The sequence below is a fragment of the Aquarana catesbeiana genome, linkage group LG05 (assembly GCF_042186555.1).
Source record: "Aquarana catesbeiana isolate 2022-GZ linkage group LG05, ASM4218655v1, whole genome shotgun sequence".
In the NCBI taxonomy this organism is placed as follows: domain Eukaryota; kingdom Metazoa; phylum Chordata; class Amphibia; order Anura; family Ranidae; genus Aquarana; species Aquarana catesbeiana.
The window spans coordinates 7602248-7618491 of NC_133328.1; the positions used below are offsets into that span (position 1 = coordinate 7602248).

The window sequence follows — 16244 nt, forward strand, 5'->3', positions numbered from 1 at the left end:
TCGCCAGGGTGGAGCCACAGGACGTAGACCCATCAGCTAACTCAGGGAAAGACAGCTCTGATCCCCGTGGAAGTATCCATTGAGGGCAGTAGGTAGAACCTGTTTTCAGTCTCGAGCACGTATGATGTCTGGACTTTGTTCCTTCTGGTGACAGACGCTTTCTCTGAGAACAATGCTGTGGAAGACTGTTCCCTTCTAAAAGGAGTTTCATTTCCAAAATAACTTTTCTCGTTTTTTTATCAATGAATGTGTGAATTATATTGATTATATTTGATCTTATGGACTTTAATTGATTTATGGATCTTAATGTATGAATATTATATAGATTACTCATTATTCATGCATCAATTATATTTATAAGCGCTGCTCGAGTCCATTGGACTTTTCTGTGTTGATCATTGATACCTTTCACCAAGGATAAGATTGTTTAAGGCAGCAGCTGTTGCCATTCAGTTTGGTTAGTAACAATTGGTTTTAGATAAATTCATTCCCCCTAAAGCGCTTGCTGTATAAAGAGACATTAGGCCTCGTCTCATTTACATTACATTAATGATGGGGCACAATTAATACCAATGACATCAACAATGGGGCACAATGATACCAATGATGGGTCCCCAATACCTATCAGTGACATCAACGAAGGAGCGCAATGCCTACCCATGACACTAATAATTGGCCTAATGGCACCAACTATGGGGCACAATTCCTATTAATGACACCAACGATGGGGCAGGGCCACGAATCCTCTGACACCAAGATGGGACATTGCTTACTCTAACTGATGCTGAGACATTTTCTACTCCTGATGGCCACAGACCCCCCCCCCCCCCCCCCCCTAAAGTCTGAAGGCCCTTTGTTTAGAAAGTTTGGAGACCCCCTGCTGTAGTATATCCACCGGCTCTGACACTATACTGTATGTAATGTGTGGCCCTTTGGAGATGTCAGGGGCCACAATTGAGGTCCCCAATATTTACTCTGTTCACTGCCATGGGGGGGGGGGTCTCTGTAGCCCTCGGGGCCCCCCTGTGTGTTCGTTCTCCTCTGGAAGGGCCTGATTTGTATACATGAGAGTATTTGGCTGAGGAGTCGCTACGCTAATAATGAAGACATCTGCCAGGAGTTTCTTCCCGGCATTTTTGGCCGGAGCATCCCCTCACTAAGCTGATAGATGTCTTACACTAATTAAATAATTAAAAAGTAATCAATCACATTTGACATGGTTTCAGCACCGCCGGAGCTTCGGGGATGAGATTTATTTATTTATTTATTTATTGCTGGTTGTCCTCCTCCTCCTCCTCCTCCTCCTCCTCCTCCTCCTCCTCCATATGGTGGAGGCTAATATTACAGGGACACCCAGAGTTTGGCAAATTCAAGTTCTCCCCGGATTATTAACCCCGTCGTCATGAAGCCTTTTCATACTTTCCAAACATGAAGGGGCTGTTGCAAGTCTTTGCTCTTGTTTTTCTGCTTTGGGGTATTGTGGTTGTTTGAAGCATCACTCCATCCCAAACAGTGATTGTAAAGGATCGTTTTTTATTTTTTTAAAACTAACAAACATGTCGTACTTACCTCCGCTGTGCAGCTCGTTTTGCACAGAGTGGCCCTGATCCTCCTCTTCTGGGGTCCCTCGGCGGCTCTTGGGGCTCCTCTCCGCATCAGATAACCCCCCAGGAGAAGTACTCTCCCAAGGGGGGGGGTTACCTTGCGGGCGCGCTCCCGAGTCCAGCCTTTTGCGTCCATAGACACGAATGCTGGACTCGGCCCCGCCCCCCCCCGGCACCCACGTCATTGGATTTGATTGACAGCAGCGGGAGCCAATGGCTGCGCTGCTATCAATCTATCCAATCAAGAGCTGAGACCCCGTGGAGAGAGGGAGAACGCGTCCCCGCCGAGGAGATAAAGGGGCTCAGGTAAGTGAAATGGGGGGGGGGGGGCAGGTGAAAAAACACTAGGGGTTACAACCCCTTTAAAGGATATATAGAGAAAGCTGGCACTCCAGTGCAACAGCTACAGTGAGGGGGAAAAAAGTATTTGATCCCCTCTGCTGATTTTATACGTTTGCCCCACTGACAAAGAAACGATCAGTCTCTAATTTTAATGGTCGGTTTATTTTAACAGTGAGAGACAGAATAACAACAAAAATATCCAGAAAAACACATTTCACAAAAGTTATACATTGATTTGCATTTTAGTGAGTGAAATAAGTATTTGATCCCCCTATCAATCAGCAAGATTTCTGGCTCCCAGGTGTCTTCTATACAGGTAACGAGCTGAGATTAGGAGCACTCTCTTAAAAGGGAGTCCTCCTAATCTCAGCTTGTTACCTGTATAAAAGACACCTGTCCACAGAAGTAATCAGATTCCAATCTCTCCACCATGACCAAGACCAAAGAGCTGTCCAAGGATGTCGGGGACAAGATTGTAGATCTACACAAGGCTGGAATGGGCTACAAGACCATCGCCAAGCAGCTTGGTGAGAAGGAGACAACTGTCAGTGAGATTATTTGCAAATGGAAGAAACACAAAATAACTGTCGATCTCCCTTGGTCTGGGGCTCCATACAAGATCTCAACTCGTGGAGTTTCAATTATCATGAGAACGGTGAGGAATCAGCCCAGAACTACACGGGAGAATCTTGTCAATGATCTCAAGGCAGCTGGGACCATAGTCACCAAGAAAACAATTGGTAACACACTACACCGTGAAGGACTGAAATCCTGCAGCCCCCGCAAGGTCCTCCTGCTCAAGAAATCACATGTACAGGTCCATCTGAAGATTACTAATGAACATCTGAATGATTCAGAAGAGAACTGGGGGAAAGTGATGGGGGTCAGATGAGAACAAAATCGAGCTCTTTGGCATCAACTCAACTCAGTGTTTGGAGGAGGAGAAGGAATGCTGCCTATGACCCCAAGAACACCATCAAACATTGAGTTGGAAACATTATGCATTGCGGGTGTTTTTCTGCTAAGGGGACAGGACAACTTCATTGCATCAAAAGGTCGATGGACGGGGCCATGTACCGTCAATTCTTGGGTGAGAACCTCCTTCCCTCAGCCAGAGCATTGAAAATGGGTCGTTGATGGGTATTCCAGCTGGCTCAAGAAGAAGCACATTAAGGTCCTGGAGTGGCCTAGCCAGTCTCCAGACCCTAATCCCATAGAAAATATGTGGAGGGAGCTGAAGGTTCGAGTTACCAAACGTCAGCCTGGAAACCTTAATGACTTTGAGAGGATCTATAAAGAGGAGTGGGACAATGTCCCTCCTGAGATGTGTGCAAACCTGGTGGCCAACTACAAGAAACGTCTGACCTCTGTGATCGCCAACAAGGGTTTCTCCACCAAGTACTAAGTCATGTTTTGCGAAGGGGTCAAATACTTATTTCACTCATTAACTATGTCACGCAAATCGGCGTACCCGTACGTCGGTACTTTGACGCTAAATACCGGGGTTATGGCAGCAGCTAGTTGCCATAACCCCGGCATTTTCGGGAACGCCGTGCATTTCTCTTTAGGATCAACATGGTCTCCGTGGCAGATTCGCCGCAAGATCACTTTTACCGCTGCGCTCTGGTCGTCTCCGGACCCGCCGGTAGCGGCAGAAACGATCTCGTCCTCTCCCGTGGATGCTAGGCTGCCGACTGAGGGGAAGATGGCCCCCACTCAGCTCCATGGCTTGGGAGGGTGGAAGCGACGTCAAACGTCACTTCCGCCCATAGCTCCTAAAGTAGAAATGTATTTATTTATTTTTATTTTTTTTTTTTACATTTTAGTGTAAATGTGAGATGTGATGTCGTTTTGACCCCCCAGATCTCATATTTAAGAGGACCTGTCATGCTTTTTTCTATTATAAGGGATGTTTACATTCCTTGTAATAGGAATAAATGTGACCCAAAAATTAAAAAAAAAAAAAAAAAAACTGTGTCAAAATAAAAAACTAAAAGTAAAATAAGAAAAAAAAAATTTTTTTAAGTTCTCCGTCCCGACGAGTTTGTGTGCAGAAGCGTACGCATAAGTGAGTAGCGCCCGCATATGAAAACGATGTTCAAACCACACGTGAGGTATCGCCGCGATCGTTAGCGCGAGAGCAATAATTCTAGCCCTAGACTCCCTCTGTAACTCAAAACTGATAACCTGTAGAAATTTTTAAATATCGCCTGTGGAGATTTTTAAGGGTAAAAGTTTGTCGCCATTCCACGAGCAGTTTTAAAGTGTGACATGTTGGGTATCAATTTACTTGGCATAACATCATCTTTCACAATATAAAAAAAAGGGCTAACTTTACTGTTGTCTTATTTTTTAATTTAAAAAAAGTGTATTTTTTCTAAAAAAAAGTGCGCTTGTAAGACCACTGCGCAAATACGGTATGACAGAAAGTATACTAGAGAATTAAACTACCAGACAGTTTCTTGTATTTTTGGGGGACTCTATTAGAGAGATCTCTGTGCTGAGTTCCTGGTTCTGCAGACCTGCTGTGCCCATTATGAGGGGTTCCCACCATCCCTGTGCTGAGTTCCCAGGTGTGTACACCTGATGTGTACATTATGAGGGGTTCCCACCATCCCTGTGCTGAGTTCCCGGGTCTGTACACCCGCTGTGCCCATTATGTGGGGTTCCCACCATCCCTGTGCTGAGTTCCCAGGTGTGTACACCTGATGTGTACATTATGAGGAGTTCCCACCATCCCTGTGCTGAGTTCCTGACTCTGCAGACCTGCTGTGCCTATTATGAGGGGTTTCCATCATCCCTGTGCTGAGTTCCCAGGTCTGTACACCCGCTGTGCCCATTATGAGGGGTTCCCACCATCCCTGTGCTGAGTTCCGAGGTCTGTAGACCGTCTGTGCCCATTATGAGGGGTTCCCACCATCCCTGTGCTGAGTTCCTAGATCCGCACACTTGCTGTGCCCATTACAAGGGTTCCTCATCACCCTTGTGCTGAGTTCTTGAGTTTAAACGCCTGCTGTGCCCATTATGAGGATTCCCACTACCCCCTGTTCTCAGTTCCTTGCTCTGCATGCCTTCGGACAGACTCTTTAAGCCTGCACTTATTCACAATAGTTTGAATTTTCCCATATAATATACACTGTGTGTGTAAAGGTTTGTGGACACCTGAGCATTACTTCCATTCGAGCTTGCTGGACACTCTATTCTGGAACAATGAAAATGATTATGGAGTTGTTCCCCCTTTGTGTCTATAACACCCTCCACTCTTCTGAGAAGACTTTCCACAAGATTTTGAAGGGTGTCTATGGGAATTTGTGCCCATTTATGAGGTCAGGTACTGATGTTGGATGAGAAGACTTGGCTCACAATCCAGTTCATGCCAATAGTGTTCAGTAGGGTTGAGGTCAGGGTTCTGTACAGGATACTCGAGTTCTTCCACACCAAACTGGGTCACACCAAGTCTTTATGGAGCTGGCTTTGTACACATGGCACAGTCATGGTGGGACAGAAAAGGGTCTTCCCCAAATATTACCACAAGAGTACAATTGTCTACAATGTCTTTGTATAATGTAGTATTAACTGTACCATTAACTGGAGACACCTGAACTCCACCATTTGGAGGAGGTTCCACACATAAAGAATAGCACTATGGGTTTGCTAAAGTTATTACCATTCTGGCAATTTAGTGAAATCGAGTGAACTCTCTGATAGAACTGTACAAAGGAAGAGGAGGGGCCACGGACCTGGAGTGGGAGGAGTAATAGCTCTAGAGGGGGATGAGTCACTGTCCTGACACATGCATCTGTGTACATTTCAGCTTGAGCTACTGAGCTCTATAAGTGAGGAGCTAGTGAGAATTTCAAAAAGTAAATGATTGCCTATGTTCTAGGCAATGTTGGACTGTAGAGCTGAATTCATTGTATCTTAGAAGATGTTTTAGGAGGTATTTATCAGACATCAAAAGTGAGTGGAGTGTGCCCTTTGTTCTCATCCTGCATGATGATTTCCCCTATTTGCAGTAATCATGTCTGTTTCCCCGCAGTGTAAGAAGAAGCACACGTTGCTGTGCCCGCACTACGCCCGGAATGGCACCTGTCCGGATGGAACCAAGTGCAAATTGCAGCACCGCCAAAAGAAGAGGCGAGCAGAAAGCCAAACACCAGAACACCCGCCGCTAAGTTCTAAGCAAAGGCGGAAATCAAAGGAGGATTCTGGGTAAGAAAAGAAAACTGATGACCCCCACCCATCAAATCTAGGCATTCATTGTGAAATGTAGGGTGATGATGATCAAATCATTTGGAGACCTTTGTGTAAGAGACCTCTAGTGTCAGCTGTTCATTGGCTTTCTATAAAGAAAAGAGAACATGACTGAGGCAGGTGTCCGAGAAGACTGAGGAAAGCGTTCCGAGAAGACTGAGGAAGGCGTTCCGAGAAGACAGAGGAAGGCGTTCCGAGAGGAAGGCGTTCCGAGAGGAAGGAGGAGGGCGTTCCGAGAAGGTGGAGGAAGGCGTTCCGAGAAGGTGGAGGAAGGCGTTCCGAGAAGACGGAGGAAGGCGTTCCGAGAAGAAGGAGGAAGGCGTTCCGAGAAGGTGGAGGAAGGTGTTCCGAGCAGGCTGAGGAAGGTGTCTGAGAAAGCTGTGGAAGGTGTCCGAGAAGGCTGTGTAAGGTGTCCGAGAAGGCTGTGTAAGGTGTCCGAGAAGGCTGTGTAAGGTGTCCGAGAAGGCTGTGTAAGGTGTCCGAGAAGGCTGTGTAAGGTGTCCGAGAAGGCTGTGTAAGGTGTCCGAGAAGGCTGTGTAAGGTGTCCGAGAAGGCTGTGGAAGGTGTTCCGAGAAGGCTGAGGAAGGTGTTCCGAGAAGGCTGAGGAAGGTGTTCCGAGAAGGCTGAGGAAGGTGTTCCGAGAAGGCTGAGGAAGGTGTTCCGAGAAGGCTGAGGAAGGTGTTCCGAGAAGGCTGAGGAAGGTGTTCCGAGAAGGCTAAGGAAGGTGTCTGAGAAGACTGTGTAAGGTGTCCGAGAAGGCTGTGTAAGGTGTCCGAGAAGGCTGTGTAAGGTGTCCGAGAAGGCTGTGTAAGGTGTCCGAGAAGGCTGTGTAAGGTGTCCGAGAAGGCTGTGTAAGGTGTCCGAGAAGGCTGTGTAAGGTGTCCGAGAAGGCTGTGTAAGGTGTCCGAGAAGGCTGTGTAAGGTGTCCGAGAAGGCTGTGTAAGGTGTCCGAGAAGGCTTTGTAAGGTGTCCGAGAAGGCTGAGGAAGGTGTTCCGAGAAGGCTAAGGAAGGTGTCTGAGAAGACTGGTTGAACTAGATGGACTTGTGTCTTTTTTCAGCCAGACTAACTATGTAAGAGAAGACTGAGGCCTTTCCCAGAGAAAAGTTGGGGCTGTTCCCAGAGAAGACTGAGGTCATTCCCAAAGAAAGCTAAGGCCGTTCCCAGAGAAAACTTGGGTCAGGTCCCAGAGAAGACTAAGGCTGCTTCCAGAGAACATGGGGTCCACTCACAGAAGACTGAGGCAGGTCCCAGTAGTGTACTGCTATGTGTCGGATGTCTCACCATCTGTTGTTCTCTGGAAGGTAACAGTTCACTATCCTAAATGAAACCTCTAGCCAAAGTAATCTGCCACATCCTGAGAAACTTAAAGTACTAAATGAGGGGGGGGGGGGGGGGGGTTCTATTCTGTGCTCCCCCTGCTACCACTCACATGATCATTTGCCATTGGATCGCGTCTTTAGTTTAAAAGGCATTAGTTTGGCCAGAGCTGGCCAGTCAAGAGCTCCTTATTATCTGATGCTCCCCTTTACCTGAGATCATTTGACTGGTGGCTGCTGTGGGTTTTTTGAAGGAGTGACATGATCAGGATGGGAAGTGGGGTTTAGTTTGCCTAAAGTATATGCCTAGGTTATGTGTCCTATATAGGGAATGTCCGTAGTCTCTGACCGTCTCCTGTAGTAGGTCTGTAGTCTCTGACCGTCTCCTGTAGTAGGTCTGTAGTCTCTGACCGTCTCCTGTAGCATGTCTGCAGTCTCTGACCATCTCCTGTAGTATGTCTGCAGTCTCTGACCATCTCCTGTAGCATGTCTGCAGTCTCTGACCATCTCCTGTAGTATGTCTGCAGTCTCTGACCATCTCCTGTAGTATGTCTGCAGTCTCTGAACGTCTCCTGTAGTAGGTCTGTAGTCTCTGACCGTCTCCTGTAGTAGGTCTGTAGTCTCTGACTGTCTCCTGTAGTAGGTCTGCAGTCTCTGACCGTCTCCTGTAGCCTGTCTCCAGTCTATGATAGTTTTCTGTAGCATTACATTAACTGAATGTTCTGTGTGGCCTTTTGGTGACATCAGGGCTGCACTTGAGGCCCCTATATTAGGTAAGTTGGCCATCACTGGTTTATCGGCACGCCTTATAAGATTTTATTTATTCTGTAAAGGGCTTTGAAAATGTTTTCTAAATGTCTAAAAGGCATCTCCGTGGTTTGATGAACTTGGCAATAAAGAGAGCCACCCATGTGTTGGAAGCCTGCAAAGTAATACTAATGTATCTTCCCCAATGTCTGTGTTTATTTCCTGCAGAGACCAACGATCAGCGGAGGGTCCTGGTCATGTTTCTTCCTGTGATGATGGGCATTCTGATGACTGCAGAGGGCTGATCAGTTGTCCTTCCTTCATCTCCCTGAGCTCTTCCCATAGCAGTGAATCTACGCCCCCTTCTGGAAGGAGGAAACCCGCCGAGGACACAGGTAACGGCCTCTCCGAACTATACAACTCTACTGTTATCTATAATCCTCCTTTCCCAACATTAACTGATGTACCATATACTTTATGAAAAAGTCTCCTGTTCTCTTTGTATTGCTTCCTTTATGTGAAATCCCTGGTGTTCCTGCCAGTCCCTCTGCTTTCCTATCAAAAACTGTCCACACTAGACTTGAGAGCACAGCGTGGGGAGTTCTCTATGCTATGCTGGGAACTCAGCCTGCTCTCCTCCAATGATCAGACTTGTCCTGACGCTCCCCCTCTGCACAGCCATTTACTAGGAAGACCAGTGTACTACTGTCCCCCACCCCAGGCTCTTATGCAGCTGAGAACAGAGGGAATGTGATCACTCAATAAAAAAAGGGAAAAACTTATTTATAATTTTTTTTTTTATATCTATACAAAAATATTTTACCTTTCATTTTTATTTTAACCATTTGTCTACTGGGCATCCCCCCACCACCCTTCCTGCCCAGGTAAATGTTCAGCTTTTAGCGCTGTCGCACTTTGAATGACAATTGCGCGGTGCAGCACTGTACCCAAATGAAATTTTTATCATTTTTTCACACAAATAGAGCTCACTTTTGGTTTTATTTAATCACCGCTGGGTTTTTTATTTTCTGCTAAACAAATGAAAAAAGTGCGAAAATTTTGAAAAAAAAAAAATTTCATAGTTTGTTATAAAATTTTGCAAACTGGTAATTTTTCTCCTTCACTGATGGGTGCTGATAAGGCTGCACTGTTAGGCACTGATAGGCGGCACTGATAGGCGGCGCTGATGTGCTCTGATAGGCGGCGCTGATGTGCTCTGATAGGCGGCGCTGGTGGGCTCTGATAGGCGGCGCTGATGTGCTCTGATAGGCGGCGCTGATGTGCTCTGATAGACGGCGCTGGTGGGCTCTGATAGACGGCGCTGGTGGGCTCTGATAGACGGCGCTGGTGGGCTCTGATAGGCGGCGCTGGTGGGCTCTGATAGGCGGCGCTGGTGGGCTCTGATAGGCGGCGCTGGTGGGCTCTGATAGGCGGCGCTGGTGGGCTCTGATAGGCGGCGCTGGTGGGCTCTGATAGGCGGCGCTGGTGGGCTCTGATAGGCGGCGCTGGTGGGCTCTGATAGGCGGCGCTGGTGGGCTCTGATAGGCGGCGCTGATGGGCTCTGATAGGCGGCGCTGATGGGCTCTGATAGGCGGCGCTGATGAGGAGACACTGATAGGTGGCAGTGATAGGCAACACTGATGGTCACTGGTAGGTGATACTAAAGAGGAGGCACTGATAGGCAACACTGATTGGCACTGATAGGCAGCACTGATTGGCACTGATAGGCAGCACTGATAGGCAGCACTGATAGGCAGCACTGATTGGCAGCACTGATGGGCACTGTTGGGACTGCGCTGATAATCAGGACACTTTATCGAAAGAAAGGCTGGTATCCGGCTTTTGTTTACATCTGTGATATTGGACGCAGCTGATCACATGGTAAAGGGCTGCTGTGATTGACCCCTTACCCAGATCTGTGATCAGCAGAGTCCTAAGGACTTGGCGATCACAGAGCGCACGACGATCACAGGAGGACGTCCCAGCAAAGTAAGCCCCCCGCTGTAGGTGTCATTTGGCTATAGCGCCGGCATGAAGGGGTTAAACTGAATGGATTGTTTTACAAAGCGATCATTTACATTTTAATGCAAAGAATGCATTAAGGTAAAAAATGTTAAACCACTTTCATAAACCTTAAAGGGAGCAAATAAGTTCATTGTTGGGGTTCATGTACACCTTTATAGTTTATATTTAGACAGCGAAGCAACTCCTGTAGATGTTTGTTTCCATTCGGAGTGCATGGAATGTGTATGTGCGACGGCAAGCAGGGTGCACCCCGACACTCACACACCCTACATATGGCGGCCGAGGTTTCTGTGCTGAGAATGAGATCCCATCACAGTAACCAAACTGTCAAAGACAGCTCCCAGTCGGAGAGATGGATTCCTAATCATGTGACCACTGTGACAGCCAATCGCGGTGATCGCGTGATCAGGAAGACCCTGTTAAAGAGCTGCCAGAAGGAAGGCAGGAAAAAGTTTAAGTCTGAGGTGTCTCTGGGCTTCCTGATCACATGGATTGGCTGTCACTGTGATCATGTGACTGGGTAGCCAGTCCTACCAGCTCCTGACTCTGTGACCAGGACCTACCGGTGACAGCGCGGTCACAGTGCTGGGGGGGGTGACTGTTTAAAGGTTTTTTTTTTTTTAGTACAGACTGCACATGCACAGCTCAGCTTACATTGTCGGCATGGTCCCTGTGTGCTGGGATGACGGACTTCTGCCTAGGAGGTACATCATCTCAATCAAGCCAATGGAGATGCCGAAGACCGGCACTGGGGAAGAAGTTGCCGACGCTGGTGAGGAACTTGGACTGTTAGAGAGGAGGTGCATTTAGTTCCAATGGAGATGCTGAAGGAGATGCCGAAGACTGGCACTGGGGAAGAAGATGCAGACGCCGGTGAGGAACCTGGACTGTTAGAGAGGGAGGTGCCTTTAGTTCCACTTTAATGCCTGAGGAGCTATTGTGGACATCGGGGGCTGTCAATAACAGCAGGGTCACAGTGCTGGGGGTGGGCCGATTAAGCGCGCTCTCCGTAGAAAACAGGGGCGCATCTATGTGGCAGCATGGAATAAGGTGCACCTCCTGTGTATCGCTGGTGGGGAAGGGGTTAATCAAAGCCTCCATAGGGGAGGTGGAGGTGAGCGGGGCCCTTATGGCGCTCTTCCCAGTGACAGACGCTCCTTTCCATATCACATAGAATATGTCCTTTACTTTATGAAGGAATCGGAGGCCTCGGCTCTCACCCCTCATAGACCCATAAATAAGAAATAAGACACAGTTTGAGATTTCTTTGGAGTTCACCTCTAAGTTTGACTTCACCTCGAGAGAGCGGACCGTCGGCTCCTGCGCTGGGAGCGCGCGGCTCTCGTCTTGTTCGCCATATGTCTGTCTTATAAATAATTGAGGTGGCAGCGCGGTGGAATTCAGCGAGAGCCTCCGAGCTTCCCAGAAAAGTGCCCCCCCCCCCCCCCCCAAGGCTCCGAGGAAGGTCAGCTTCGCTCCACTTATCCGCCTGGCACAGCGTCTCGATCTGGGACTCCTAAATCGCCGGGATCTCTGCGGGAATGTGGCTGCTCTCATTCTTTTAATGTCGGAGCGTCTTACTACCAACAGACAGCTGGGGCAGGGTCCCACGTGTGCCCCAACCCGCCCCCCCACGCATTTCCCTAGACTGGCGTGATTGGCGCCAGTCAGGCCATGAAAGTAGCCATAAGTTTTAATGTCACGACAAGTCAAACTTTTTAACCTGGAAATCCTGTTGCAGAATGAGAATTAGGTTAAAGTAGAACTGCAAACAAAGTTGGGTGCTAGCAATGGGTGTACCTGGGAATCTGGACTGAAATGGCTTACTCTGATTTCACTGCACACTATGAGCTTCTTACAATGTACATTAGAACCCTGCAGCAAATCTGATAGAGCTCCGCCTTATTTCCTGGTTGGAGGACGTCCAGCATTATCAAATAGGCGTGCCAGGGACACTCATCCCGGCCTGACTGTCCCTGGCCCCACCCCCTTTCATTCATTGGATTTCAGTTCTTTCAATCGTGAAGGCTCAGCATTACCTAGGGCAATCCATATGCAAATACAACCTGCCTAGGAACACCCATACCTCCAGACTGACATCCACCCATCAAGGCATTTTGATATTTGCATAACTCCTCCCAAGAGTCAGCCCACTACTTGCATAAGGGTGCTTCAAGAGGAAGAACTTCAGTCGCCATCTTTAGTGGCTCCACCCACTCCCTGTCCAGCGTCGTCATTATGGAACATGCATAAAGTCAGTAGGAGGCTCTGTGCTTCTCTATGCAGTTCCGGCAGATCATGGCTGGTGGGAGGAGCCAGCAAGGATGCATTACATAGCTTCCTGAAAAACATCACAGCACCTTGTGATGGAAACCTGAAAATGACCCGAAGCCCCCGCAGCACATTTACACACATGAAGGGAGGTGGTGGGGGGGGACACAGAAAATTGCGGCAATACATGGGATTCACACTGCCCCAGTTGAAGGCCATTAGGCCGAAACGCGTCAGTCTCGTTCCCCGCATTGCTTTTACTTTTTTGCTTTGTCTGTGATCACATTTTAGCGGTCATCTGCAACAGATGTTTGTATATTTTTAACAAGATTAAACATCTTTATTTTATGACCTGCACCATATGGAGCCTTTTTTCTTTTTTCACATTATGGTTCCAATGCGATAAAGTACCATTTTGTCGCTGGTTCTGGTGTTCACACTTGAGATCCAATGAATAACTACATGGAGGATCCCTTTGAGCTCTGGATATCTGGTAGTGCCACACCGGGATTCACTCCTGTTGACTGATCGAACGTCTGGATTCAGATCGATTTCTCTAAAGGTTCTATCTACATCAAAGTTGGTTCCTTCGATGCCCATCTGGCCCTTGGCCAATACAAGCCTGTTTGACCCACTGTTGTACGACAGGTGCACCTTGTCTGGTAAGAAGTACCGTATATACTCGAGTATAAGCTGACCCGAATATAAGCCAAGGCACCTAATTTTACCACAAAAAAAACTGGGAAAAAATTATTGACTCGAGTATAAGCCTAGGGTGAGAAATGCGCAGCTACTGGAAGTGGAAAAGAGGGTCGTCAATGCCCATTTGCAGCCTCACTGTGCCCATCTGCAGCCTCACTGTGCCCATTTGCAGCCATAGGTCCCCCGAACTTCAAACTCAGTAGTTAAGGGTTCCTAGATACCCCCTAGCTGCAGCCAAAATTTGGGGTTTCTTGACCCAAAGGGTCCCGAAATGACATTGCTGCAGGTGGACACAGTTGACCGACTTTGGGGCCCCATATCTCGGGGCCACTTAGTGCTAGGAACCCCATTTTGGTGTGCAAACCCAGTGGAACTAGCACTACAACATACCCAAAGCTGGGGTTCCTCTCACCAAGTGGCCCTGAGATACGGAGCCCCAAAGTCGTTGGGAAAATGTCAAGCACTTTTCTGCAGCAGAGAATGGCATTTTCCGTACCTAGTTTGGGGCCCAGTATCTCGGGGCCACTTGGTGCTAGGAACCCCAGCTTTGGATATGTTGTAGTGCTAGTTCCACTGGGTTCCTAGCACCAAGTGGCCCCGAGATATGGGACCCCAAAGTCGTTTTGGGAAATGTCTCTGCTGCAGAAAAGTGCTTGACTCGAGTATAAGCCGAGGGGGGCATTTTCAGCACAAAAAAATGTGCTGAAAAACTCGGCTTATACTCGAGTATATACGCTATTTATCTACAATTTTCCATCAGACAAATCCATATCCGGTTTTGAATGGGCTTTACAGCTACTTTTTTGTTTGCACCATTTCATCACTTGTTATTGAGGAATTAACAACAGTCTTCTCATCGGACATATGCCCTATGAAGTTTTCTCACACTTCTTCACTCAGTGATTGGACTTTTATATGTCATAAATATTGTTGTTTTGTCTATTGGTTTGTGTTTACAGCACTTTATCACCATTTATTTTTACACACCTGTCTTTCTCAGCGCTACACTTTTGTATATTTCATTTAATACATGGGATTCACGCTGGCAGCGCATGCGCAATACAACATCATTCATGGGCATTTTGGCATTAGGTGGGCAAACACAGTGCCACCAAATGATGATAATATAAAGGCAGACATAACAATACATGGGGAGCAATAGTGGCAATACACGGGCCACAAATGGGTAATTGTGTGGGTAAGAAGCATTAGTGGTAATATATGGGTATTCGGTGGTCAGTCTTCACAATACATGGGCAATAAATGAACAGTGGTGGGAATACATGATCAATAAAATACACAGGCAAAAACTGGAACCTCATCTACTCACCTACAGGGGGGGGGGGGGATAAATATTTGATCCCCTGCAGATTTTGTAAGTTTGCCCACATACAAAGAAATGAAGGGTCTATCATTTTTATCATCAAGAAAGGGGATAAAGGGAAGGACATGGACCTTTGGGCCAGAGTGTCAACTGGGTAGGTCAATGGTAGGAGTTCCGACTCATCCAAAGTGAGGATGGAGTTCACCAATAGGGACCAATAAAGGATTCAAAACGGGCAGAGGGTGAGGAAAGATCTTCTCAAAAATATGGGTCCGTACCCTCAAGAAGAGAGGTGGGAACACACAGCGGAGTGATACGCTTTATTGAAAAATACACACAAACAATTGGTAAACATTCACAAAAGATGGCAAAAAGGTTACATAGTTAGTCAGGTTGAAAAAAGACACAAGTCCATCCAGTTCAACCATAAAAAACAAAAAACAACAAAAAAAAACAATAAAGGTTACAATAAATCAATAGGTTTAAAATGACAACATTGTCCTTCTAAAAACACGCATGCCCGCCATGCCACTTCCATCCATACAAGACTCTAAACAGGTCAGTGAAGATAACACGTGAGGAGGGGGGTCTAAAGGTGTCTTGGGAAACCTGTGGGGCACCTGTGACTGTATGCTAGGTGCCTACCTTGAGAACATCCAGGCCCGCTATATGCCCCGTATCATCACTATTCAGTGCTTAGGAGGAGGTCCGTGGCGATCCAGCATACACATACAGCAGTGGACGTGGTATCCAGGTTCTGAGTTCCTGTGGTATTCACCAATTCAAAGCCACTGCTGTCTATACAAATCCATCAATGGGCAGAAACAGAAGGGCTCGAAAACCTATCATTTTTTATCATAGGTGTATTTTAAATGATAGAGACATTAATATCAACTAAAATTCCAGAAGAAACACACGATACAAATGTTATAAATTGAGTTGCAGTTCAGTGAGTAAAATAAGTATTTGATCCCCTACCAAACAACCATAATTCTGCCCCCCCCCCCCACAGACTGGCTCCAGTAGGTGCTCATGTGGTACACAGATTAGTCCTGTCAATGTAAGAAGGAGCTCCTAACGACAACTCGTTATGTGTATAAAAAAATTTTTTTTTTAAGTTTTTCTTTGTTGCTATTATAAAAGTTTGTAAATAAGTACATTTTCTCTTTCACTGACGGGCACTGATAAGACTGCAATGATGGGCACTGGTGAGGTAGCACCAATGAGGTGGCACTAATAATGGGCACTGATAGGCTGCACTGATGGGTACTTATGAGTGGCACTGATGGGCACTTATAGGCTGCACTGATGGGTACTTATGAGTGGCACTGATAGGTGACACTGATGGGCACTGATAGGTGGGCACTGATGGGTGGCACTGCTGGGCATCACTGATGAGGAGACATCTGGCAGACATTCGTAGTGGGCACTGACTGGCACCATTTTTGGGCACTGATTGGCATCTTTTAGGGCACTGTGTGGCATCCCTAGTCATGGGGGGTATACCTGGTCATCCATGTGTGGTGGGGGCCCTGGTGGTCCTGGTGGCATTCCTAGTGGTCCAGTGTGGGCATCCGCGGGGGGGCTGCACTGATAAACAATCAGCGCAGACCCCCCCCCCCCTGTCAGGAGAGCCACTGATCGGTTCTTCTCTACC

General features: G+C 47.3%; 1 protein-coding gene across 1 annotated transcript in view; it reads left to right on the forward strand.

Annotated features, from left to right (window-relative positions):
- Positions 1 to 16244, forward strand: part of ZC3H3 (zinc finger CCCH-type containing 3) — a 282488-nt gene that overhangs the window by 224223 nt on the left and 42021 nt on the right. The window contains exons 7-8 of the mRNA XM_073632632.1: positions 5986 to 6158; positions 8494 to 8660. Coding sequence (XP_073488733.1) covers positions 5986 to 6158; positions 8494 to 8660 — 340 coding nt within the window. The remainder of the gene's footprint in view (positions 1 to 5985; positions 6159 to 8493; positions 8661 to 16244) is intronic.